This window comes from Metopolophium dirhodum, chromosome 2, assembly GCF_019925205.1.
Source record: "Metopolophium dirhodum isolate CAU chromosome 2, ASM1992520v1, whole genome shotgun sequence".
NCBI lineage: Eukaryota > Metazoa > Arthropoda > Insecta > Hemiptera > Aphididae > Metopolophium > Metopolophium dirhodum.
The window spans coordinates 27,778,562-27,805,308 of NC_083561.1; the positions used below are offsets into that span (position 1 = coordinate 27,778,562).

Here is a 26,747-nt window from a genome sequence, read left to right on the forward strand (position 1 = left end):
TGAATTCATGGGGCACCAAGTTATCAATTTTCAAGTCAATACAAAATATTCAACTAGAGTTACAGTACTAAAAAAAAAATTGAAGGGAGGTGTTGGCGCCCGCAGGCAAATTGATTTTAGAAAACAAAAAAGAAATTTGGAAAAAAGTTTACTTTTACACATAACGAAGTTCAAACTAAAATGTCCCGAAACATAAACAGAGAACACTATTTAAAATATTTAGTTCATTAAAGAATGATTATTCATGGGGCACCAGATTGACAATGTTTAAAAAAATTGGCTAGAGTTAAAATCATAAAAAAAAAATTGAAGGGAGGGGTTGGCGCCCGCAGGCAAATTGATTTTAGAAAACAAAAAAGAAATTTGGAAAAAAGTTTACAGTAGCAACACACATAACGAAGTTCAAACTAAAATGTCCCGAAACATAAACAGAAAAAACTATTCAAAATATTTAGTTCATTAAAGAATTTATGGGGCACCAAGTTATCAATTTTCAAGTCAATACAAAATATTCAACTAGAGTTACAGTACTAAAAAAAAAATTGAAGGGAGGTGTTGGCACCCGCAGGCAAATTGATTTTAGAAAACAAAAAAGAAATTTGGAAAAAAGTTTACTTTTACACATAACGAAGTTCAAACTAAAATGTCCCGAAACATAAACAGAGAACACTATTTAAAATATTTAGTTCATTAAAGAATGATTATTTATGGGGCACCAGATTGACAATGTTTAAAAAAATTGGCTAGAGTTAAAATCATAAAAAAAAAATTGAAGGGAGGGGTTGGTGCCCGCAGGCAAATTGATTTTAGAAAACAAAAAAGAAATTTGGAAAAAAGTTTACAGTAGCAACACACATAACGAAGTTCAAACTAAAATGTCCCGAAACATAAACAGAAAAAACTATTCAAAATATTTAGTTCATTAAAGAATTTATGGGGCACCAAGTTATCAATTTTCAAGTCAATACAAAATATTCAACTAGAGTTACAGTACTAAAAAAAAAATTGAAGGGAGGTGTTGGCATTCGCAGGCAAATTGATTTTAGAAAACAAAAAAGAAATTTGGAAAAAAGTTTACTTTTACACATAACGAAGTTCAAACTAAAATGTCCCGAAACATAAACAGAGAACACTATTTAAAGTATTTAGTTCATTAAAGAATGATTATTCATGGGGCACCAGATTGACAATGTTTAAAAAAATTGGCTAGAGTTAAAATCATAAAAAAAAAATTGAAGGGAGGGGTTGGCGCCCGCAGGCAAATAGATTTTAGAAAACAAAAAAAAAATGTGGAAAAAATTTTACTTTAGGAACACGCTTTAGAAGTACATGGGTACTCAGCGTACTCCCAGGTATAGCCGGTTAATCTTGAAAAATATTTATACAAAAAAATCTACTAGAGTATTGAAAAAGAATTGTTTGAGAAATCTGTGTGAAATAACACTAAACAAAAGAATACGCTGGAAGCTAAATACTGCAATACATATTAACTACAATCCAAAAACTAGGTATTGTTTACATTATAATAATACGAACAGTTATTATGATCAGAGGTGTATCACCGTAATATATGTATTAGAAAATGTATAAAAACGAATGTAATTTATAAAGGATGCAAAAAAAATAAATCAGAAAAAGGTCCTGCGCGGACTCTATTATGTGATTGTAATTTATGAAGGACATAAAATAATGTTTAATTTAAAATAATATTGTGTTTGGCTGGGTCTACAGTCAATATTAAATAACAAACTATAAAGTCTAAATGCAAATAAAAACATAGTCAGATATCTGTTTTAGTCTTTGTAAATATGTGCGGAAAAAAATTAGATTTAGTACAATGTAAAAAATTGTGGAAAGAAATCCCTGAGAATTCTTTGACAGTAGGATAATAAAACACAATACTATATATTAAATTAAAACTATTGATTTTAGACATTTTCTATTTACAAAAGCTCATAAGTATTGAAAACCTTATAAAATCCTAAAAAAATTATATTTTGTTATATTTCAAAATACATTTTATAATTTGTGGTGTTAAAAAAATCATTATTTAATGTTGGCTGTATTTATGTTTTTAATAACTATACTGGTACAACTCTAGTTGACAGTCTTTAAGACCGTGTTAAAAACTATAATAATTAGTTAAATTTACTGTCCTATCCTAACCTAACCTAACATAACCAAATTAATAATATTTAAATATTTTCTTTCATTGTTATGTTTACAATATCGAATAACTTTATAGTTAGTAGGAAAAGATCATCGCAAAGTTCACGACCAGTGATTGTAGTCGTCTATCATTACCATAGCTTCAACTAACCTTAGGTTTACCAAACTAGCCTTCTTATGACTAATTACATTAGGACACTTTGAATAAAAAGTTCCTGAGTTGCAGGTTGCCGAACTTATAAGTGATTGATTATCAAGTTGATCCTTAGATTGTTGACACCTTAGTTCCCCTCGAAGACCGCTGGTAAGACTATTACTATATACTATTATGTCCTATCCATTATGTTATATCTATATTATCTATGATGGAGCCATACCCAGCTCACTCGTGTAAGCAATTTGAAGCACATAAAAGCGATTAATGAGTCTCTATTAATGATAATATGAAATCCCAGACCTGTCCCCCATACTCTGATATTAAGAGCCCAGCCCACCTTCATATTCTCTATGCAAAAAGTAAATTTAAGACAAATTTGTAAATCAATGCACAGTCTCTCTATTTTACTAATATTTGTGATTTCATTAATTTTCAGTATTTTGTATAATTAGTAATAATTAGTAAACCTAACCTACTGAGGCAACCTTGAGGCATTTCTTTTTAGGAAATTAATTAAATCCTCAAACATAACTCTTAATTCAAGAGTTTGTAACTAATACAATCATAATATAATATGAGTATAGTACATTTCGTAATATTTTTTTATAATATTTACTGTTAGTGAAATATTAAGTTTGTATTTCTAATATAATATATGTTATGATATTTATGGACGACACTTGCACCATGGTCCCTCGATATAGTAATGTGGCGACCCGGCACATCTCTTTTAGATAAATGTTTAAATACTTAATCAAGTCTTCCAATTTACTAAACATTTATGTTTTGTAGATAATTTGAAGAACAATTTAAAATTGAAGAGAGACTGTGTGAATTAACAAAATTTGTGGTATGAAATGTTTATTTGAACACCTGTTATAATGTATTATATTGAACTTAAGTTAATTTTTATAATGTACTATAGTAAACATTTGAACGTTTATTACAATATACGTATATTATACATAGATTTCAAGTATGATTTTTTTAGTATTTTGTGGAATAACAGTACCTAACCTTCTATTATAATTTGTTATGAATATAATATTTTATGTAATAACTCAAATTTAGCACTTTTACGGTACTTAATACATTTTCCTAATATTTTAACAGAAATTATGGAGCTAAAAATATAGAAATCCCTATATTATGTCACGGTACATAGTTGATAGTTTTATTTAATTTATAATAATAATGCTTTTTAATATACTTTTTCATAAATTAATATTTATTAAGGTTGGCTTTTATGATTTGTTTTACGTATTTTTACCTATTTTTTTTTTATTTGTTTTACCTATTTTTTTTACGTATTTTTTTGGGAGATCCCTATTATTACAACACCGTTACCAATATGCGTTTTTTTCTGGTTAGTTAATATAATTGCATGTTTTCATGATTTCTTCGTATTTATGCTTATTTTCTTAAAATGTTTTTATATTTTCGGTTCATCCGTTACCTACCTACCAAGTGTGTAAATAAAGAATTTTTTTTGTAAACCAATTTGAATTATTATTTATTAATTTAAAAAAATTTTAATAAAAACGTTTTCATTCAGTACTTTTTTGAATATTTTATTATTTTTAATATTTTTGAATATTTCAGTGCATATATTTGCCTGTTTTTAGTGCATACATGCAGGCAAATATTTAACACTTAAGAGGATGTTAGATTTTTAGCGCACCATTTATTTCTCTCTCCGACCCACGCACAATCATTTTAGTGTTTTCTTAATCGTACATTTGGTATGCTACGCGTGGGTCAAAGATGGAAAACAAATAGTGCGCTGACATCCCAACCAGCAACACGAGTGCGCTTTGTATGGCTCCATCATAGATAATAAAGATATGGATAGGACATAATGGTCTTATCAGCGGTCTTCGTCCTTCGAGGGGAACAATTGAGGCCAAATAAAGTATACTCATATCGAGTATCGACTATCAATATAAAGTAGCCTCAATTGCCTTCCCCTCCGGGAACGCGGCCTCAAATGTATTTAACATAGGCGTGGACTATCCATGGTGTCAACAGAGGATAAACTTGATAATCAAACACTTAAGTTCGGCAACCTTTAACTCAGGATCTTTTTATTCTGAAAAGTGTCCTAATGAGTCATAAGAAGGTTAGTTATTAAACCTATGGTTAGTTGAAGCTAGTGGCCTTTGCAATTCAAGATCTTATCCTACGTATTCGGCATTGTTAACATAACTATTCTACCTTTACACTTTTTCTTCCCCCGTCTCTCACAGCTATATACAGGTTCAGCCACTCTCATTCCACACCACCATATGATCGGTATTCTGTCTACCCATCTCTTCTTCAGTCTTCTCACCCCTCATTTCCCACCTAAATTAACTAACTTCTATAGAAAAGCCACTCTCACTATCTCTTATTATACAGTGACCGAACCACCTAAACCTATTCTCTCTTGTTTTCACTACAATATGTACACTAACCTACACTACCCTTAATTAATTAATTTCTTATTATATCCTCTTTTGTACCTTAACACCTAACTTATTATTCTCATATCTGATACCCTCACTCCACTTACCTACCCTAACCTTACATTTCTTTTTCATCTTTCCCTTTCATACACCAAACATTCTGAAATCCTGTTGACCCATTTCCTTATCTTCGCCATATTACACACTACCTAATTCCTATTCACCCAGTCTCTAGTTACCTACAAGTAATCGTACTTGATTATCGGTGAAAATATTTAAATATCATTGAGCGAATTCCCTACTCGAAAGAATTACTTAAAAAAATATCATACCTCCCAATTTTCTAATTTTTAACACGACTTTATTGATAGCCGGAATAGTGTTATACCAGTATAATTACAATACAAATATTGAAAAATTTCGGGCAATACAACCTTTGATCAATTAACAATAATAAAAAAAAACCTACTGAGAAATAAGAAAACACATACCCCGTGACGGAATCTAGAAATCCAGAGGTACTAGAAAACTGAGATGAGTGTGTTGAATGAAATAAATTAAAAAATTGATTAACACAACAATCGCTTAAAAATTAATTTAATTCAAATAATGAGATGAACCTTATTAGATCATTTAAATTTTCCAGAACAAGCCCCCAGTTGTTGGTCGCATGCCAATTTTAACCATATACTAGACCACAAGTTTATAGACATTCTATAATGCATTCTGCTGCCGGTGGCCCTAGACACTGTTGGGTAAATTATATTTCTTTAGTAATTAAATTACGATATGAATTATAAGTTACGTAGGTACTTGTCCAATACTCCACTACCAGAATTTAAATTAAAGAATGTGATATACCTAGGTAACATATCGATCGGTTCTCAAACAGAAACTTAACCTAGGTACAAATAATATCACAATATCAAATAGTGAAATGTGAAAATTTGAAGAAAATTTCCTATAGGTATATCCCGTAAAACCCCCAAAATAAAACGTACGTTTGAGGTGTTCTCTTAAAACCCAAATATTTAATGCCCGTATGCATAGAAAATGTATGTTTCACATTTAACGAAAACTAAAACTATCGTGACGGAACTGAATTACGAAGAACGTATAAAACAAAAATAATCGTCACCAAGTGATATGTGTAATCTGCTATATGTACTTACAAATCATATTAAATAACATTAATCATTATGTATTTTCTTATTTTGTTAGGTAGGTATAAAAACCTACCTTCCTACTTATAAAAGCATTACCTAATCATTGATTTCAAATTTTAAAAATTATTCTACTATAACAATAAATTAACAGTTGTAGGCAAAGTATTATAATTTAAGGTATTTTTCGTAATATACTAATTTTTGTACACCTATAACAACTGGATTTTAAAAACTACTCTACGTCTAGTGGGTATATAAGTTTGTCTGACAATAAATATTTACATTAGGTCTACCGCGTCAACAGAGTAGTAGGACAATACTTACGTTATTATTTATTCTTCCGGCGAAACGCGGTCCCTTTGAGTGTATAATATTGTCTAGTGTCAGAGCTGTGCGTCTCCACCAAGCAAAATGCAGCGCCGTCTTCATATCTCCGATCCAAAAGTTCAGTCTGGAAGTATTGAGATTAATGACATTTATAAAAATAGGCACTTAGCTTAATAACCAGAATGGAACGAAATATGTGAGTACGTATTGGAATCGCTGTTCGTCTCAAACGATTGTCATTTTCCATAGATTATTTATAATTATAACCTAACCGTCCCAATCATAGAAAATATATATATGGTCCTAACCGATGGATGATGGATATTTTTACATTATCTTCAAAAAAACATTTATTTGTTTCTACTAGACGCAAATGCGGTAAATTGAATTCAAATTTATAATATAGATAACGGTTTTTTTACTTGGTAACCATTTATTTATTACTTGGTTTATAAACAAATTCTAATTGATATAAAATAGTAATTATATAAAAATAGTTTTATTGATCCCAATATTTAAAAATAATGTTTCAAATAAAATAATAAAAAAAAATTAAGAAATACCTATTAATTAATATGTATTACCTAAATAACAAAATAACTAAATAAATTCGTGTTTTTTTTAAACATTTTCACGTTCCCCCCCCCCCTTACAAAATTGTGTCACTGCTCCTTAGAGTGGTGCGCCCCTTAGGTTAAGAGCCCTTGAAATAGTGCATGTTAAAAAATCAGCCATATCCTCCCCCCCCACCCCTTGACAAAATCATTTGACTCATTTAGCTACTTTATGAATTAAGAACGATACATTGAACGTACAAAACTGTACCTACCTACATAATAGTTATCAACCTATTAACCCATCAATAATATTATATTTTTTATTGTGTACACTAATCGATTGGTATATACAAAATAACATTAAGTTATAAATAGGACGTGGATTTAAATGCATTAAAAATAAGAAAAATGCCTTAAAAATACGATTTAATGCACTTATATTATTACAAAGCTTAATAAAATGGCCAGAAAAATTAAAAGTCCAATTTAAACGAATATAAAATAGAATTTAGATAAGTGTATAGGTAGTGTATTCGTTATATTATTTTGAGTTTCATTATAGCACATCCAGTCGATCAGATGCTATTTAATATATTAAAATAAAAAAATTCGACAGTAATTCCATATTGGCAAGTGTTGTTTTCTATAACTGAAGACTGAAGTTATAGTATCTTACATAATGGGTACGTAAAAAAATAGAAGTATAAGAAAAAAAATTACCTTTATTTAATTGTATTTAATTTTTTTCTAATAAGTTTTTATAATATTGACTTTATCCCATATAAATGTTCTAATTTCATTTTTCAATTCGTTGATAATATATGAAACGAATTCTTTGCTTGGAAAGCAATGTTTTAGAAAATTCAGAAAATGCAGTTTATATTTAAATATTATAAATAATAATTTCTGATGCATTGATGCGGAAGAGTGAGGGGGGGACAATCAGCCGAACCGAAATCTAACATTTTAAACACTTTATATAAACAATTTTTCACACACGCGTCATGGTATGAAAATAAAAAAATATTTACTACCGAAAAAATAAATTACTTTAATCTCAATATTATTTATTAGTTATCGATATCTTTACTCAGAATCGTTTTTCGTTTGTCGTTTTGTATTTTAATAATTTATACGTGGATATATTATTATTACTAATAATTATAGTAGTTGTGTTTGTTTTATTTCATTAATTTATTTAGTACTATACCCATAAATTATATATTAATTAATGATTTTTAATACATTGTGTTCAAAAAAAAAAAAAAAAATGTGATTTTAATTAGTCTTGTAATGTACCTACTTATATTTAAAAAATAAATGAATATAATAATAACTGTTGAACTTTTAGTGACATAATAGGTAACACATTCGTGTATGTAGTATTACACTATTTATATAGGTATATTTATATACCTATACCAGTATATGAGTAGGTATATTATTCATAAGTGCGCACACGTCAGGATAGGCAGTTGACCATTCCGTGAATATACTTTTATGTGTACATGGTTATACATCCCTAATCCCTATGATATAGAATATAGATATTAGGTAAACAATAGAAGTTAAGTATGTGACACTAAATTAATAGTTACCTATAACTTATAAAGTTATAACGTTGTATTTGGAAAAAAAATTACCAGTTATTAATTAAAATTGTATCTTATGACTATTATCAGTTATAAGTCATAACATATATTTCTATAAATTAAACCAAAATATTTATATATTTATATTAAGTACCCTGTATAGGTATGCACCTATTAATTATAATTATTCTACAAACAGGGACTGGAAAAACGACAACGGCGTTTATATCTCGCGTATTTTATACATTTCTAGTCCGGAACTAAAATATGAGCCTACAACACTTGGATAGCACATTTTTCGTGACATTAAATATTTGTTTTAAGTCTTAAAAGTAAATTTAAGCCCCAAAAGAATATAAAAACAAACTTACTTTAATTATCGACTCCTTCGGCGGAATCCGTGACGTGTGTGAACTGCGACGCCCAAGAGGAAACGCTCCAGAATACAGCCAGAACTTAGAATATTGTGATTTATGAAAAATAAAATTATACGAAACGCAGTAAGTTTTTTGCTCATATCTTCTTTGCTTATTGAAATTTTAGAATTTTTAATCGACTGTGTCTTCTGCAACGACTTTGAGATTTGCCATAGATTAAATAAATAAATGATAGATATTATACTAGGTATACGTCAATATGATGAATCCACAGATATGATATAATGCAACTTTTTATATCAAAGAGTTCTGTGTTAAGGACCAATTTGTTCATTGAAATTTTATATGACAATAAAACCAAAATAGTTTATAATTTTGAATTTGAATTATAATAATATGATATAGGTATTATTTAAATTATTATTTTCGTTTATCAATTTAATTATTGATTAAGGTGGTGAATAGATATCAGAAGCACACGAATATTTTTATAAGAGCATATTGTATTTTATGAATTATTAAATAAAAATGTGATTACTGGATTTTAGAGTTAACATAAAGCCATAAGCGTATACAGTAAATTCATCAAATACTATAATACCAACTATATTTTTACAATGATGTGTGTTTTTTTTTTTTTTAATATTTTTAATTATTTTTTCTTGTGGTCTGTTTAAACGATAAGTATTTGTAATAAAGATTCAATTTTCATATATAATATTATATTATAGGCACTCAGTATATAATCATAATATGTTTATTTTAGTTTAATTTAATTGTAGGTATTTAGTAAATAATAATAGGTATACGAAATTGTGTTTTCGAATAGCAATTTATTGTTTGTATTAATACCTACACCATAATAGGGAACTTAAATTTTGTAAATGATGTACAAATGTATTTTTGGTGTTTTAAGGCTGCTGTAAGATTAATTTATGAGAATCCTTGCATTAAATTGTTAGGATTATTTGATATGAATAATTATTTTATTACATATAGGTTTATTACATATTGGTAAGTCGATCAGAAACTATATTTACACTGAATGTTAATAGTAAAAAGCTATTCAAATATCTATTATTTGTATTTATTTGTTAATAATTATTAATAAATAAGACTTAAATATTTGCAGTAATCTTGTTCATTTCACAAAATGTTTTTTAATTATTTTTAATTTAATTTACATTTATCCATTTGGCATCTATCCCAAAGTGATCTCTGAATAATAATTCAATGATTCAATTTAATAGTTACATTATATGGATTATAAAAACTACAGTTTCCAGCTTCTACTACAACATTATTTTATGTTTTTAATTTTTTTAATTCAGTCTGCACCTTGTGTCGGTGGTTATATAATAAAATTGATACTAGTGATGAGTAGGTACCTGATTGTTTAATCAAATTATTTACACGATTTCAATAAAAAAATATCTATGAAGTACAAACATCCGCATTTCTATTAACTATAAATTCATAATTGTATGAGATATACACGTTACATATATTTTTCGAAAAAATTATTTAAAAAAACAAGAATAATTCCTATTTTACGCCTAATTTAAGTCTAAAAAGTAAATGTAAAATTGTAGGTAATAATATGAAAACAAACTTACTCGTAAACATCTACTCTTCCGGTGAAATGTAGCTAGAGTGCCGCCATTGCCGAAGAAACAGCTATCTTCATCCATCTTCATCTAATCATCTCACTCCGATGAGCTGAAACTTGAAAGTATCGAAATATTTTATGAAAATAACCTGATCAAACGAAATTTGCGAGTTTGTGTTACAACTTATCCGGTTTAACGAACTGTCCGTTTATATTAGTGGCTCATTATTTTTTTGTTCACTGAAATCAAAATATACAATATATTATATTTATAATACAATAGTATTTGCTGAAATTATTAGAATTGTTAACCGTCGCCGACGAATTTCGACAATTGACGATTGCCATAGATATTATAAAATATATTATTTACTATGATAAATCATAAATCCATAGAACTAATATATTATAGTATTATACTCAGTACCTATACGGTATATTGATAAATGGTATGTTCTTTTACAGAAATCTTTGTCATCTGCAATGCACCTATTCTGGTTTTCTATTTCAATTATAGTTCGCATCAGTGCCGTATCCAGGGGGTGGGCTTTTGGGCTTAAGCCCCCCCCGAAATCTCAGGAAAAATATTTTTTTAGTAATGCGTTATGCGTAATGGGTTCATATCACAGAACAATATCATATTATCGTTCATGTCATAGTAATAATGTTGACGACCTTTTAGTATATTATGGTTGTGGTGACGCGGTAGTCTTATCACCACGTCTTACTCACTCCGCTCGCGTTACCGCGCTATACGCGCCCCATGATAATATATTGATAACAATAATCTTATTCGTGATATCACAAATTGTTTTATAATATAATCTGTGGTGATACGTGGTGATACCATCATAAAATAATGCAATACTCCAATATACCTACTATCATTAATTATCAACATCAATTTGTGGCTTTTTGCTTTTTAGTTTTTACTTTATATTATATTTAGTGAAGTGTGTCAGTTTTATTAGTTTATAAAATGAATGAAAACGAAAATGAACCTAAGAGAAAAAGGTCCTTGGAATAACTTATTTTATTTCAAAATATCTTCAAACAGAAAATATTGATTTATCCATTGCAATAGAATCTGTAGAATTGACAATTCAAAAATTACAAGATTTACGGACGGAAGAAACTTTTTTTTCTATATTTCATCGTGCTTGTGAAATCGCAAAAGAAGTTGGTACATCACCAACCATACCAAGAGTAGTCGGGACTCAAAAACATCGAGAAAATTATGCCATACTCAATAATGACCATGTCTCTTACTACAGACAATCATTATATTATCCATATTTAGATGATATTTTAGCATCATTTAATGAACGTTTTAAAATGAACTCTAATATTTTTATTTCTTTATCTTCTTTATTACCAAGCAAAATTGGTAATTTATCATTTAGTGATATACAGCCAGCTATTGATTTTTATGAAGAAGATTTAAGATCTAATAACCAAAACATTCACATGGACTTATTAAAAAATGAATTTGAATTTTGGAAGCAAAAATGGTCTAATGAAGAAAATAATTTACCAAAAAATGCATTAGACACATTATCAAAATGCCCCGAAGATTTATTCCCACATATAAATATTTTATTAAAACTTCTTGCTATTTTGCCTGTATCAACGGCATCGGTTGAAAGAAGTTTTTCTTCTTTAAAAAGAATCAAGACCTATTTAAGAAACTCTACCGGTGAGGCAAGATTAAACGGATTAGCTCTTATGAATATCCACAGAGACATACAAATTGACACAGATGCTATTTTAAATATGTTTGCGTCTAAAAAGGAAAGGCGTTTAGATTTTAAATTGTGACAATTTAATAATGAATGCATAATACATTAAAAACTATGTGTATATATTATATGTTTTAAATTTTTTCCTATAAAGTTAAGTATGTTAAAGCCCCCCCCGAAAACAAATCCTGGGTACGGCACTGGTTCGCATGCCAAATTTAACTATACAAACTGGTCCGCAAGTTTATAGACATTCTAATACATTCTCCCGGCAGTGCCAATAGACACAGTGTTTGAGAAGTTATATTTTTTTGGTACCTAATTAATTTACAATAATATGAATTATTATAAGTTACCTATGTAGGTACTTGTCCAAAACTCTACTACCTACCGGGAAACCATTGGTATAGCCTTACATGTTCACGATTTTCGGTGTTTTACGCACCCGTACAACGCTTAAAGTTTACCGAGCTTAAGTATAACAAATTAATTTTTTTTTTAATCTATAATATTTATATATTAATCACATTTAGAGCATTCATATGGACAATTTGAGCAGAAGAAGAAATTATATTATTGTATTTTATTTATTTATTTATTTTATTTATTTTTAACAAACAAGTTTATTAGACACTTGGATTTTTTCTAATACATATTTTTTTAAACTTGGAACTTATATCATTGATTATAATTTTATTATTTAAATTTTTAAATTTTTATTTATATTTATTTTATTTTATACTTATGTGTTGTGTTGCAGGCTACAAAATATCGGTATAAGTTAATATAATAGAATACATTTATTTTATATTTGAAATATAACTTTGAATAATATTAGATATGAATTTTTTTTAAATCCTTACCGTGAATAGAACCAAATATAATAATTTAAATGTAATCAAACGATTATGTGATAAAGCAACTGTCATGATAGTGTGATACTGATAATAATAGTACTGATAAGAGGCGCTGTCTCTAGACCATAGAGTAATATTACTCTATGCTCTAGACGCTCGTATATTATATATATAATATACATATAATCTTATATTATCTATGTTTTAATTTTTTTAACTTTTTTATCATTTATCAATTAATAGGTATTGCTATTATGGCACGTGAAAACGATTAACGTACTATAATATCTTCGTTTTGTATAGAAAATATATAGTACCTATCCAGTAGGTCATTAGCAAATATTAGGATAGTTAACATTTTATATTGTGTACCTACTAATTATTAAAAGTTCCTACTTATACAAATTCCAAAATATAATATTCTATGAACTGATCACTTTACGTCTACACTTGCCAATTTATGTATACAGGGCATGTTAATCTTTGAGAGATAAAAACGATGGGAAATGCGTTAAGAGGACGTCACACCCCGCGTGTGTTGTTTCCGTCTTACACACGTACGACATAGCAAATTTTCGTTCGCTAGTTTCAATAGGAATAGGGTGCTGTCATTTTTGATTTTAGAGTGAATTGACCTATTATCAAACTTTTAGGTAACAACATTATCTGTGTCCTCTCGTTGGTTTTTTACAATGTTTTAATTTTTAAGTGAGTTGTCAGTATGTAAATTATTAATGTTTAAAAATGTTCATAACTCAAATAGGTCAATTCACTCTAAAATCAAAAATGACAGTACCCTATTCCTATTGAAACTAGCGAACGAAAATTTGCTTTAGGAATATTACTTATAGGCTCCCTAGATGATGTACATGAATTTCTGCTGAATTTTCGTAGACCAGCAGCGTTGTGTCATACTTTGATGTTTATTGTATCACAGAATACTGAATAGTAGAATAGTTGAAGATTAACATTTACATTTCACTACCTAAACACCACGATGTATAATACCACGTCAATAGTTTTATAATATTATTATAATATAATATAATCTACATCGTGTTATACACTATAATTATCGTATTTGACGGTATAGAACTTTTGATTTCCAAGAGGAATTTTGAATTGGAGGGAAATAAAATAATTTATTGAAAATAGCATAGATAATAAAAGATTCTTATATTATCTATGGAAAATAGTACCAGAAAATTAGTACCAGAAAATTCCATATGATAATATTCCACTATTTCCAATGCACATTTTTTCTAAAAACCACTATGACCATTGTTAATTTTTTCCAATATTGGTAAAAACAGAAAAATAGAAAAAGTTGTTGTTGGAAAAATTAAAATGTGGAAAAAGTGGTAGATAACTTTGGAAATAGTGGTTTTTGGGAATTAGAAAACATAGAAAATATTGAGTCATGGAAAAACGTTCTTTTGGCAATTGAGTACAATGGTAAAACTGGTAAAAACGTTACTGGATAAAATGGTTTTTGGTAGTAAATGTAATGTTTACTTTTCCCAAAGTACATTTTTTCCATGGAAAAAATGTGCAATGGGAAAAGTGGTAATTGGTAAAATTGGTAGCAACCCATGTCGGAAGCTGCAGTGGTCTTTTGGTCTGGTCGTCGATATCGAGCCGGTTAGTGTGTGATAAGGAGGTCTGGTGATAAGGAACTGTGATAAGGTTAGGACTTAGGACCACCGCGGTTCGACGTGGTAGCCCGGCTTATGCCGCCGGAAATTCGGAATTCCGTATAAAAATCATGTAGTCGCCGCGATTTTTTTGGGGTCTAGCAGGTCAGTTACCTCAGTTTTCCGGGTGGCGGGTAGGCAATCTGACTTCGTCGGATAGCGGACAATGTGCGACGGCCGGGTCACGTCATTAGGTATGTAAACCGACTGCGTCGGATCGCGGATAGCGTTCATTACTGTCACAAAAAAAGCAAAAATAAGTAATAAATTAAGTGAAAAAATTTCGGGCGTCCATGCAAATCATATAGCCAACGATTGTATTTGGGTGTCTAGCAGGTCAGTCACCTCAAATGACGTTCACCGTAGTATATAACCACACACAATGCAAATGATATACTACACAAACCAAAAAAACATATTGTATATACCTACCTATGATATATGAACTAATAACGTACATAATATCAATATAATATTACAGTTGTCAGGTGAGTTAACTGGTTGAGGTAATCAAATAGCCACTTTCTGATTTTGGTAATTAATAATTTAATGTAGCATACAAATACTGCTATAGTTACTATATAATATATATTAATAAATAAATAGATCCTCATTAAGTCATATAGTATACATGTAGGTTAGTTATTAATTTGATTTTATGCACATGATTAAACATACCTATAATATAGTCGACTCGAGCTAGGATATTTTATTATATAATATATTAGTTACTAATAATTAGTATGGCCGTGGTCGGGAATATCATTAGACACTATATATTTTAGACACATGTGTATTGTGTTTTATTGCAATGAATCAAAAATATTTAATATTATAAATATTGTATTTATCATGGAAAATACCTGTGTCTACCTACGTTTATTTATTGGTATTTCAATAAGATAATTTTAACGTATAGTATTCATCTTACAAATCATTTATTGCCTTATGATATACTTTATTCAACTGCCTAGAAGTTTACAATTGAAAATTATAGCAAAATTGCAGATAACAGAATACAGACCATTACAAATTTTATAATTTCTATATAATATAAGTAACTCAAATCTATTTATATATACTTACTTCTTTATATTTACTTTTGATTCAATATTTACCTAATATTGGTATTTGGTACCTTCTCTTAAAAATATGTAAATATATCTAAAACACTATTACATTAATAATAATAGGTAATGTGCCTAAGTATAATACGTAACATAGTATATATATATAAGTAAGTAGTTAGCACATAATATTAAAGAAGTAGTTACAACTTGGACTGTTTTGACAAATTTTTTTGTTTTCTCAGGGTTTAAAGTGGGAAAAATTCCAGAGGGGACTAATGTCTCCATATAGTTTTAACTTTTAAGCGTTCAATTTATAATTTTATGTATAATGCCTAATGTATAAAATCCTAATTTGTTAAATGGGACGCATTTTAACCGTCAACAGAGGTAGGGTTGACTGATTCCTCCTGTATCCCCCCCCCCCCCCACTTTAACCCCTGAATGTTCTGTGTTGTGACATAGATAATATCCTGATTTGGGTAGTATTTTTTACAAATTATGTTAATATAAATAGTAATCTAGATTTACTAAAATAAACAAATGTGTTATTTAATTAAAATTATAATTATATCCCAATCAGATTATAAAAACATAAAACTTAAAACTAAATATGTTATAGCCTATAGGAATATTGTAATAAAATAATTAATATATAATACATTTTACAAAAGGTAAAAATTCGATTTACTTAATATGTACCTAATAGTTATTTATTAATTATAGTTTATCTTACATCAAAATAAAAGTTATAAAAATATTGTTTATTACCTAATAATTATCATATTAAATTATAATATTTAAATTTAAAGTATGAGTATCCGTATCTTGAAAATTACTAAAATGATTTTATGTACAAATAATTTATCTAAGTGTATAAATTATTATTAGGTACCAAATAATAATAATACTCTATATAATTATTATATTATTGTGGAGTAATGCTATTTAGTAATTACCTACTTAAAATTTATAAAAAATCATGTAAATATTTTTTTGTCTTTAATATAGTCACAGTATGGACCTCTAAACAATGAAATATTTTTACCTTCACTTCCACTAGCGTATCTTGTCTTACAACCTGGTACATAGCATTTATTTAGCATGTTTAATTATTTAATTTACCTATTAAACTTTTAAAATAATATTTTAAAACTTAATATAATATTAATTGTTCGGTAACTAAACATTCAATAGTAGACATTTAAATGGACAGTCATAGTTCTTACAATAATTCTAATAAATTTTGAACAATATTGGGAAGGGATTTATATTTTAAATACTATTTGTTATGACTGGAAGTCTACCTCTATATGTTTATTTTATTGAATTCGTGAATATATTTATACGATACATTAGTTTGGTCTATATTTAATACACCATAATAGCAAATAATTAATATAACCAGCCTTCGAGTAATGTAGCGGTGCCTAGCGGTATTCATTTTAACTAAATTTTTGCAGTCAAAAATCGTGCCACTTTTTTCGGGGAGTGTTATCACCTTCTCTTCTCTACATCGTGATATTATCTATCTCATGCACAGATAGATATCATGGGAACAACCACAGGACACAAGATATGAGAATGAGACATAAATACATAATATTATATATTATATTAAAAAAATATAATATATTATACCTATAGGTATTTCATATGTTTTTATAGTATATCTGTGCGAACAACATTACCCAACGAAAAAAACGATATGCGTGGTCCATTATGTCATAATAATATGTACATGTTCCGGTGTGGATATCGGTTGTCCGCGGTCTGCCCGTCATCGGGTCGAGCAGTTCACACAGTCAAATTCCAGAAGCGACGCACTCGACTGCACCAAGACCAGGATTTCCAACGATTGTGTGGGTCACGTCAGTGGTCCAATAACACCGAGCAGCAATTGAAGGTAGTGTCGGACAACCGCTGTTTCGGCGGACAGCAAAAGGTCTACGAACATTACAGGTCCGTAGTAACTCGCAATACTGCACTGACGTCATTTGAGGTGGTCAAGGTGGGCATTTGCCCCTGTGGCCCCGTCTGGTTTTAAAAGCAGCCCAATTGGCTAGTTGTTGGTGAAAAAACACAATTATTAGTTGCCAATTATCAATAGTCTGTATATTTTTCATAGCAAGGAGTTACCAAATTCTATAAACTGAAATTTGTTATGGCAATAAATAGAAATAACAAATATATATATTATTATACTGATGGAAAACAGAAAGGTCGATTTTGGCAGAAAAATGTATCACCCTTAGGTAAATTCTACATGCACAGGGTGATACCTGTTTCCACCAAAGTCGAAAAGTGTACCTTTTTTCCACTTAGAGTGTAACTTGGCCTTTTTCATCAATACTATTACCATACATTAATGAGATATTGACCACATTTTCACTAAGACAATTTTTATACCATTTAAAACTATTATACATTATACATATTTATTTAAAATACTATAAAATATTACATTTTAATAGGCAAAATTATTTTTATAGCAAATTGCTATTATCAATAATAATAGAACTCTGTACCGGTAATGAGGGTTTGAATTGGTCGTATGCTACGTACATATCAATATATTATATTAAAGGAAAATTACCGAATAATTACAGCTTTGACCAGAGGTATTTAAACTTTTTCATCTCGCGGATCTTGATTAATTCCCCATGTTTATGTAAGTTCAGTTTTGTAAACATGTCAGTTTAACAAATATTTAAAACCAAAAACTTTGGTCATTGATTTTGAAGTTTCAATTAAGAGAAAAACTTCATAATATAACTATTGTTAGATATCATTTTTATTTTAGTTAGTCATGGTGTATTAAATTATTAAGACATAACTTTAGGTATTTCAGTATTTATAATTTTATTCATAACATAATATTGTAATATACCTTTTTTTTTTTAAATTTGTTAATAGGTGAAGAAAAATTCAAACAGTAGGCCTTGTAATCGATTATACAAATAAATAATCTAACATAGGAAAATGGCTTGGACAATCGTTTTGGTCTTACATTTCTGGATCCAAATGAAGTCGAATTATAATTGGAATAAGATTTTAAAAATGGCAAAACATATAATGAACAAATTTCAAAGCTTGTTATTTTTTAGAAAATACATCCATAAAAAATGATGCAATATTTTTACCCAGTTTTGAGCTAAAAGAGAAGGGACATTGGAGAAAACAACAAATTAGTGTGAGTCTTTTCATGTAAAATTTGGTGATTTGTCTAGTTCGACACATCCCAATATTGTGATTTTCATTAAAAATGTATTAGTTAGTCGGATTCTTATACACAGTTGAACTCTGCTAATAGTAAATAATAATGACTAATGACTCGTGTCGTCAGAATATTCAGAATGAGGTTTTCACGGAAAGAAAAGTTGGAATATTCAGGAAAAACTATAAGGCCTTTTTCTATGAGTTTTTTGTAGATATATAAATGGTATAATATAGTAATAGTAGCAAATTAGTAGAAATTAGTTTTTTTTTCTATGTAAATGGTTACCATAGGTTACATTTAAATACAATAAAATTGATCGGATATAATAATTTTGATATTATTTGGGCACAGTATTTTTAACCTGCTTTGGTTTATCCAATGCAATAGACTCAAAAACTACTGGACTGTTTTCAATAAAAGTTCTACCTATAAATACTTCCTCGAGACTTAAAGAGTGTTTAGTTTTTCAATCCTTATACCCTAAAATATTTATAAAAAAACACATCTTTGGCAAGGGAATCGTTGGTGACACAGCTAGTATTAAATATATTTCAAGGGATCTATGTAGCATAGGTACCTTATAGATCGGTGTAGTAGTTTTGTGGTATAAATAGATGTAAAGGTAATTCTTTCTTCTGTCCATCCATCTCTTCTTCGGTTTTCTTCACCCTTCTTTCTTTTCTTCTACATTAATTTCCATTGCCATTCTCACTGCTTTTGAATAATTTCCCTCTTAACATGACCAAACCATTTTAACCTATATTCTTCCTGATTTTGTCTATAATTGGTGTGATTCCTACACCTTCCCCTAATGAATTAAGTTCTTATTAATTATTATATACTGTATAGTACCCTACAATCCATCTTAGTTTTCTCATTTCTGCTACACTCACTCTCTGTTCTGATTTATTGCACACTTCACACATTCAGATTCATACAACATTACTGACCAGAACACACTCAGAACCATTTAATATAATCTACCATAGCTAAATATATTTAGCCATGTAATCTACCTTTTAATCTCAACGGCATCCTCTTATCGTTAGATAGAATACCTGACGTTTCTCTCTTCTTCCATCATAGACAATCCTATTTTGACATCATTCTAAAATCCACTATATTTTTGTCCTGCCAATCATAATGTCTTACACCCGCTTAAACTCTTTAACTTCACATACTAAATCATCTTCATCACATGCCTTGCATTGCTTTGCACATCATAAACACCTCTGTGTTACTCATACTAATTCTTAGCCCATTTTTGATTTATTATCAATGTTACTTTAAAATAGAAACAATGTTATTAATTATTATTTATAAGTTGTTTTTTAGTTATTACTTATTTTATTAAATGTAATGTACTTTTATTATTTTTAGTGCAGTGTTAAATTTCCGAATGAGATTTGCTGTGTATGTACCAGGAAATTTGGAAAGACCTGCTCCAGTCTTATATCATTTGGGTGGTATGTTATGTTCCGAACAAACATTTATACAGAAGTCAGGGTTTCAACGATGGGCAGCACATTATGGAATAATCGTAGTGTCACCAGATGTCTGCCCTAGTAAGGATATCTAATTTATTTTGTAATAATAAACATTTAATAACAAACATTGACTTGTGTTTTCAGGGGTTAATTTAGGTGTTGAGAATAATAAAATTGAAGCTAATGGCGAGTCATATTATGTAAATGCCGTGAAAAAACCATGGAGTAAAAATTTCCAAATGTATTCATATGCTAACGAAGAGCTACCTAGTATTATTCAGGAGAATTTTAATGTCAACAAAGACAAGCAGTCAATCATGGGTCACAGGTATATTAATAAATATTAAATAAATAATTTATGTTTTTAATATGTATTATGCATTATGGTAAAAAAGGAAATTAGACATATATTATTATTAATAATATAACTTAACGTGTTTAAAGTGTCTTTAAACCAAGACGTTTAAGATCAGTTCATTTTAAACATAATTTGGTTATTTATAATACTACATAATTATACCTATGTATCAGGAATCAATATTAGTACCTATTATATTTTAAATTCATAAATTTATATTTTATAATTGTATGTATTTTATGTATTCCACTGTACTAATTAATCAATAATAATATTTTAGTATGGGAGGTCATGGTGCATTAATAAGCGCCCTTAAAAATCCTGGCAAGTTTCGTTCAGTCTCAGCTTTAGCTCCGGTTTGTAATCCATCTCAATCACCCGGTATACATTTAATATTAAAGTGTTACTTTGGAGATGATACAAAAACAATGGAGAAATGGGATGCTACCTGCTTAGTAGCTGATTATAAAGGACCAGAGTTAAATATTCTCATACATCAAGTATAGTTTAACTAAATATTATATTAAAAATGTCTTCATTTATTTTTTAAACAATATTATTGGCATAATATGTATTACTATAATGTACGATTAATTTGAAAATTGAATGTATGTATATATTTTTTTGTAGGGATATAATGATGCTCATAAAGATGATTTATGTTTGGAAAGTTTTATAATCGCTTGTAAAAAGGCAGGGATTGCAGCTTCAATAAATATAGAAGAAGGATATGACCATGGTTTTTATTTCATTTCAACTTTTATAGAACAGCATTATCATCACCATGCTAAATTTTTATGTGACTCTTAATAATTTATTAAATTGTATGTATTTTTAAGTAGTATTTAATTTAAAAGTGGTTAAAACTGTTAAAACTTATATGTTACCAAAAAAACCTTACCAAACTTAATTTTAATTTACATAATTTAAAAGTTCATGGAAAATAAATTATAATAAATAATAATTGAAAAATAGTGCTCTTATTAAATTTGAATGTAACGATAGATTATCATATTTAAAAACACGACTGAGCACAAATCTATAAAAATTATATTAGCTGATATTTTTTCAAAATTGCCACCAAGGATACACCTTCAAAAGTTTTTTTTACAATTGTCTCATGTTATTGGTTTTTATCTTACGCCTAAGTATAGTTACAGAAACTTAAGAATACTGAAAAATTACTTTTATAAAGGTAAATTTTTACATCATTATGTTATGTATATATTATGTAATATATAATTTTTTTGAATCTGATTTAAATTAAAAATAATGTCTCAATTGCTTATGATATAATTGACAGCACGATACAAATTAACGAATATACAATCCGATATACTATATTCTTTATATTATCAAAGAATATAATTAAGCGATTATTACAAATTTACATACTATTTTTTTGTAGTTCGTACCTATATTGTATTAAATTAAAGAATGCTGGAGTCAGTTTTTTAAAAAAAAAATGTTGATATTAGATTGGTACAGTATAATTTAAAAGAAAAATAGACCAATAAATTAATAGGTATAATATGTATTTATTTATTGTCATGTTCACTTAGATGATAAAATCATAAATTTTATTGACATTGTGAAGGCAAAATACAATGACCTAATAATGCAGATATCACTGGCTGGCTTTTATCTGTACCTAATTTCTTCGAAAGCCATCCTAAAGAAACACTGAAAACAAAAAAATTTTTGATTACTATTCACTATCTATATACCATAAACACCAATGAAGCTTATATTTTAATACTTAATTTCAACTCACTTCCAAACAGGCAATAATTTTGAACTGAAGTTTATACCGGTTTTTACTAGTCTTTTGGATCTTTGGCACAATGTTTTGACTTCTTCACAATTCACAGAGGTCCCGTCCACGTTTGCCATCATACTGTCCATCGTCGATACTATGGTCCACGACAACTCGTTTATTTCCCAAATTATGAGGTTATTGTGGTTATTATGTCTTCTGACTCTAGACACAGTGGCGCCGTGATGTAATGGCGATGAGTTTAGCGTTAGCGTTGCTCCCGATTGCATCTGAAATAACAACGAGAAATTCTCACGGGGGCTTGTCGAATGCTTATATTATCATGACGTATATTACGTTTTGCAGTATTATATAGTTTATATTATTTGGGTTTCGTTTGTATGAAAAGCCATTACGAACTTACCGCCATGGCGTCCATGACTAGATTCATGACAAATGTACCGAACCCCAAGAATGCAATGGCTGTTAAAGTAAGATCGTACATATCTGTTGCAGTAAGTCCTCGTATAAATAATGGTTCTCTATCAGAATTATGTACACCGTTATCCGATTGACTTAATGTTTCGATATCTCGGGTCGGAAGATCGTGACCTTTATTAAAATTATACGCATGTTAATATTAGGTACATTTTATTTTAAATGTTTACAAACTACGTGAACGATATGCATTTATATACAAATAATGAAGTACCTACCTATCTTTAGAAATGTAGATATAATATATTATATTGACACGATATGGACTCTTTCTATAAAATTAATTTTAATATATTTTGCTAATTTTTAATGTGGATTGCGGATAACAATATAATATTATTAACTTGAAATAGTGCCAGTAATTGGGTTGATTTATTTTTTTTGTCTTATTATCTTATCATCATATTAATGGCCGTATTTATATTATATTATTATTATATAGCTAATAAGGGTAAGCTAGAAAAACGATGTAATACATAATAAATACATATGCAGCTGCTATCACTATGTTTAATAATTATTTAATATTTTAATGAAAAATTTCGTTAACCAATTAAAAAATCTAAAAAAGTAGGTAGATAGGTAGTTATAATTGGTGCATATTCATAAAATTCTAAAAATTATGTGTTGTAGCCTGTAGGTATATATTGATATCTATTATAATGGTATGTATAGGTACATTTAAGGTACCTTTGATTACTTTACTTACTAATCTCTGATTAATTTTTAAATTTTTAACTGTTTAAAGTTAATACATGTTTTGTACTGATAGTAGGTATTCACCTGTATTTTTATTTGGCGGAGACAATCCAGGACGTGGATAATTTGATGGATGGTAATTTGAAGTAGGCATAAAAGAATGACCGTATGACGACGAAGGTGGTCCATACGATGACGGAGGTTGTTCGTGTGATGGTGGTGGTTGTCCATATGACGTCTGCAATGATGGCATTCCATAATCAGACGGGTATGAAGGTTTTTGATTCGACAATAGTGGAGGTTCATAGTAAGTTGGAAGTGATGGTGGTTCATGTGATGATTGTGGAAAATATGGTTCGTGTGTTGACTGAGGTATTTGAGTAGATTGTGTAGGGTTGAAAGCAGCGGAGCCATGGTGCGGTTGATTTGGTCGTTTGTACTCTTTTTCATTATCAATATCGTACTGTATAGATTGACTTGGTGCGAAATCCACAGTGACTGTATCATTGGGGCTAGCAAATGAATCTAAACCTTGGGAAATATTGTATTTTCCTAATAAGTAATTGATTTGTAATTTATAAAATAGGTACCTTATTATTAAATATACTTTATTTTACTTGTTGAAATAACAAAGTAATAATAATCGTTTTAATTACCTATTGACTCTACAACTAACATTAGTCATTACTCATTACGTTCTCATATTATTTACGGTGTTTTACCTTCGTTTGAGTGATGAACTTCTTTCAAATCTTTTATGTCATCTACGTTCTTCATGGTATTGTAGTCATGTGTTCCTAAGCCTAAACAATAATATTATTATAAAATATACTGTGTTAAATTTTTAGAACGGTAGGTACCTATGTGTAATTACTTTCATTATTTTTATTGTTTAGAGTGAATCCAACGGGTTTTTCGTGCATTCTAACGTTTAAATCGTATTCGTCATAAATTCTTTTCAATAATTTTGTTCTAAAAATTAACACGATAGACATATTTTAATCCATATTCCATTATACTTATACAATAAATTATAGTTTATATTTTAAATGTATACTTAATCAGCCATGCATTGTAAGCAGATGAGCCTTGATCGGTTTGCATTGCAGACGTTTTACTCCTCACGTGACTGTCTTGAGACATCGATCGGCCTTCAGATGACGTACTGTCCGTAATATCTTGTAATATTTCTTCAACTACGTATTGTCGACAGAGATAGTCATTTATTTTTGTTCTAGAAGAAATAGTAGAACATTGATCGAATTTTATTGATTAATTCAGTACCTACCTACAGTCCCTAAAATTGTGTGTACTACGACACACTTTATGTAGTACGAAAAGTGCAGTGTGTAGTACGAAATTTAAAAGTGTGTTATTCTAATTAGGTAAACCTTTATAATAATATTATGTATAATTTTATATCTTCACATTTTTTAAATATCTTAATGGTTTTTGGCCAAACCTTATTTTGATTATTATCTACATTCTACACAGACACACAGTAAACAATATTTTGTGTTGTTACGTCTCATACTCTTATTATAGTTATTATAATAAACTATTCATTGTTATTGAGAGTAGCTACTTTTATTATTATCAGCTTAGTAGTGAATTTAGATTTGACCGATTTAGGACTATGTGTGTAGTACAAAAATTTGAATATTTTAGGGACTGCGGCTACCTATATAGGTAGGTACAAGGGTTTAATATTAATGTCGGTTCATATTCATTTATAGTTTGAACTTTTGAAGCTGTAGCCAAACTATTATTTGATACAATTTGGTTTGAAACAAATAACCAAAGTGCTAATTTGACATTAAAAACAATTCAAAGTAAATTGATATTTTATTTTATTTTTCTTATTATATTATCATGTATTAACTAGGTATTATTATATTTTATATAGGTACTGCAATATTATTATGCGTTTATTGAATTTCCATGAATAATATCTAGTATTGGTTATAGTTTTGCTATATAAATATTTTAAAATGAAAATTATACTACTTTTATACTAGAAAGCGAAGAACGAGGTTTAATATAGGTAGACAAGTAGTAGGTAATCTCATGTTTTTAATGTTTTATTCCTTATTTTTTTAAATGTTCATTATGTAATTTAAAAATATTTGGGTGTGGTGTCAATGGACTTCACTCAACCATCCTGGTATCCTGTACCATGTCTCATTTTATATTTTTACACATATGTTTCGCCGTATCAATTGATTAAATTAATTAATCAATTTTTCACAATTTTTTTTTAAAATTAATATTTAGTGTATTATTTTAAGTTTATTGTAAATTATAAAATACAAATAAAACATTGCATTCAAAAATAATATTATAGGTACGTCAATTATTTTAAGGGGATTATTGCGGTTAAATGCATGTTTGGCTTTTTTTAGAGTATTTGTCGATGGTTTTAGACTTTTAGAGCATTTAAATCCGGGTCATATATATATATATATATATTATTTGATTAGTGATTGCGGTAGGTATATTATATAAAAACATACCTGTGGAAATTCATGGTTGTCAAGGCGTCATTTAAATCTCCTGCAATTATTATGGTGTTGTTACGAAGTTGGCCGGATTTTGAATTATTGACAATGTCAGATAAGCCTAATCCTTCAAATACCAAATCTTCGGGGAATACGTCATCTGCGTGGCAGTGAGTTGCTAATACGATGTACAATATAAAGAACATATTTTTAAAATCGACTGTCCAGTTTGAATGCATCTAAGACAATGTTAACACTCTACAAGTGTCCAACAACCGGAAAAATTAAACTACGTGCGTAAAACAATACGATTATAATAGGTAGTTTTCATAGTTATTTAGACCATCTAAATTAGAACGCATGTAACTAACTATATAAGTATACTTAAATGTCAGAATGTCACACATAATGAGCTTTGAGAATATAATATACTACGATATACTATCGTATGTGAAAATAATGATTGAGAACCTTTT

General features: G+C 28.7%; 3 protein-coding genes across 8 annotated transcripts; 2 read left to right on the plus strand and 1 right to left on the minus strand.

Annotated features, from left to right (window-relative positions):
- Window positions 1-11,010: 11,010 nt before the first annotated feature.
- On the plus strand, window positions 11,011-12,265 carry LOC132938861 (52 kDa repressor of the inhibitor of the protein kinase-like). Its single transcript, XM_061005859.1, has 2 exons — window positions 11,011-11,014; window positions 11,405-12,265. The coding sequence occupies exons 1-2, from the start codon at window positions 11,011-11,013 to the stop codon at window positions 12,214-12,216; spliced, it is 816 nt and encodes a 271-aa protein (XP_060861842.1). The 3' UTR covers window positions 12,217-12,265.
- Window positions 12,266-14,757: 2,492 nt separating this feature from the next.
- LOC132938543 (S-formylglutathione hydrolase-like) lies at window positions 14,758-22,408 on the plus strand. 4 transcript variants are annotated; one of them, XM_061005444.1, is made up of 6 exons: window positions 14,758-14,882; window positions 17,424-17,717; window positions 20,356-20,540; window positions 20,607-20,790; window positions 21,101-21,320; window positions 21,451-22,407. In XM_061005444.1, exons 2-6 carry the CDS (start codon window positions 17,464-17,466, stop codon window positions 21,628-21,630), a joined length of 1,023 nt encoding a protein of 340 aa, XP_060861427.1. In that variant the 5' UTR covers window positions 14,758-14,882; window positions 17,424-17,463; the 3' UTR covers window positions 21,631-22,407. The 4 variants fall into 4 exon arrangements, with proteins under 4 accessions (XP_060861427.1, XP_060861428.1, XP_060861429.1 ...); XM_061005446.1 differs by lacking the exon at window positions 14,758-14,882 and adding an exon at window positions 18,672-18,948 and having other exon boundaries at window positions 17,581-17,717; window positions 21,451-22,406; XM_061005447.1 differs by lacking the exons at window positions 14,758-14,882; window positions 17,424-17,717 and adding exons at window positions 17,724-18,426; window positions 18,672-18,948 and having other exon boundaries at window positions 21,451-22,406.
- LOC132938541 (uncharacterized) lies at window positions 22,339-26,675 on the minus strand. Of its 3 annotated transcripts, none has more exons than XM_061005442.1 (8): window positions 26,287-26,675; window positions 24,831-25,007; window positions 24,648-24,745; window positions 24,496-24,576; window positions 23,858-24,298; window positions 23,001-23,188; window positions 22,595-22,866; window positions 22,339-22,503 (listed from the first exon to the last, which is right to left on the minus strand). In XM_061005442.1, exons 1-8 carry the CDS (start codon window positions 26,508-26,510, stop codon window positions 22,401-22,403), a joined length of 1,584 nt encoding a protein of 527 aa, XP_060861425.1. In that variant the 5' UTR covers window positions 26,511-26,675; the 3' UTR covers window positions 22,339-22,400. The 3 variants fall into 3 exon arrangements, with proteins under 3 accessions (XP_060861425.1, XP_060861424.1, XP_060861426.1); XM_061005441.1 differs by having other exon boundaries at window positions 23,858-24,304; XM_061005443.1 differs by lacking the exon at window positions 26,287-26,675 and adding an exon at window positions 25,455-25,883 and having other exon boundaries at window positions 23,858-24,304; window positions 24,831-25,061.
- Window positions 26,676-26,747: the final 72 nt, after the last annotated feature.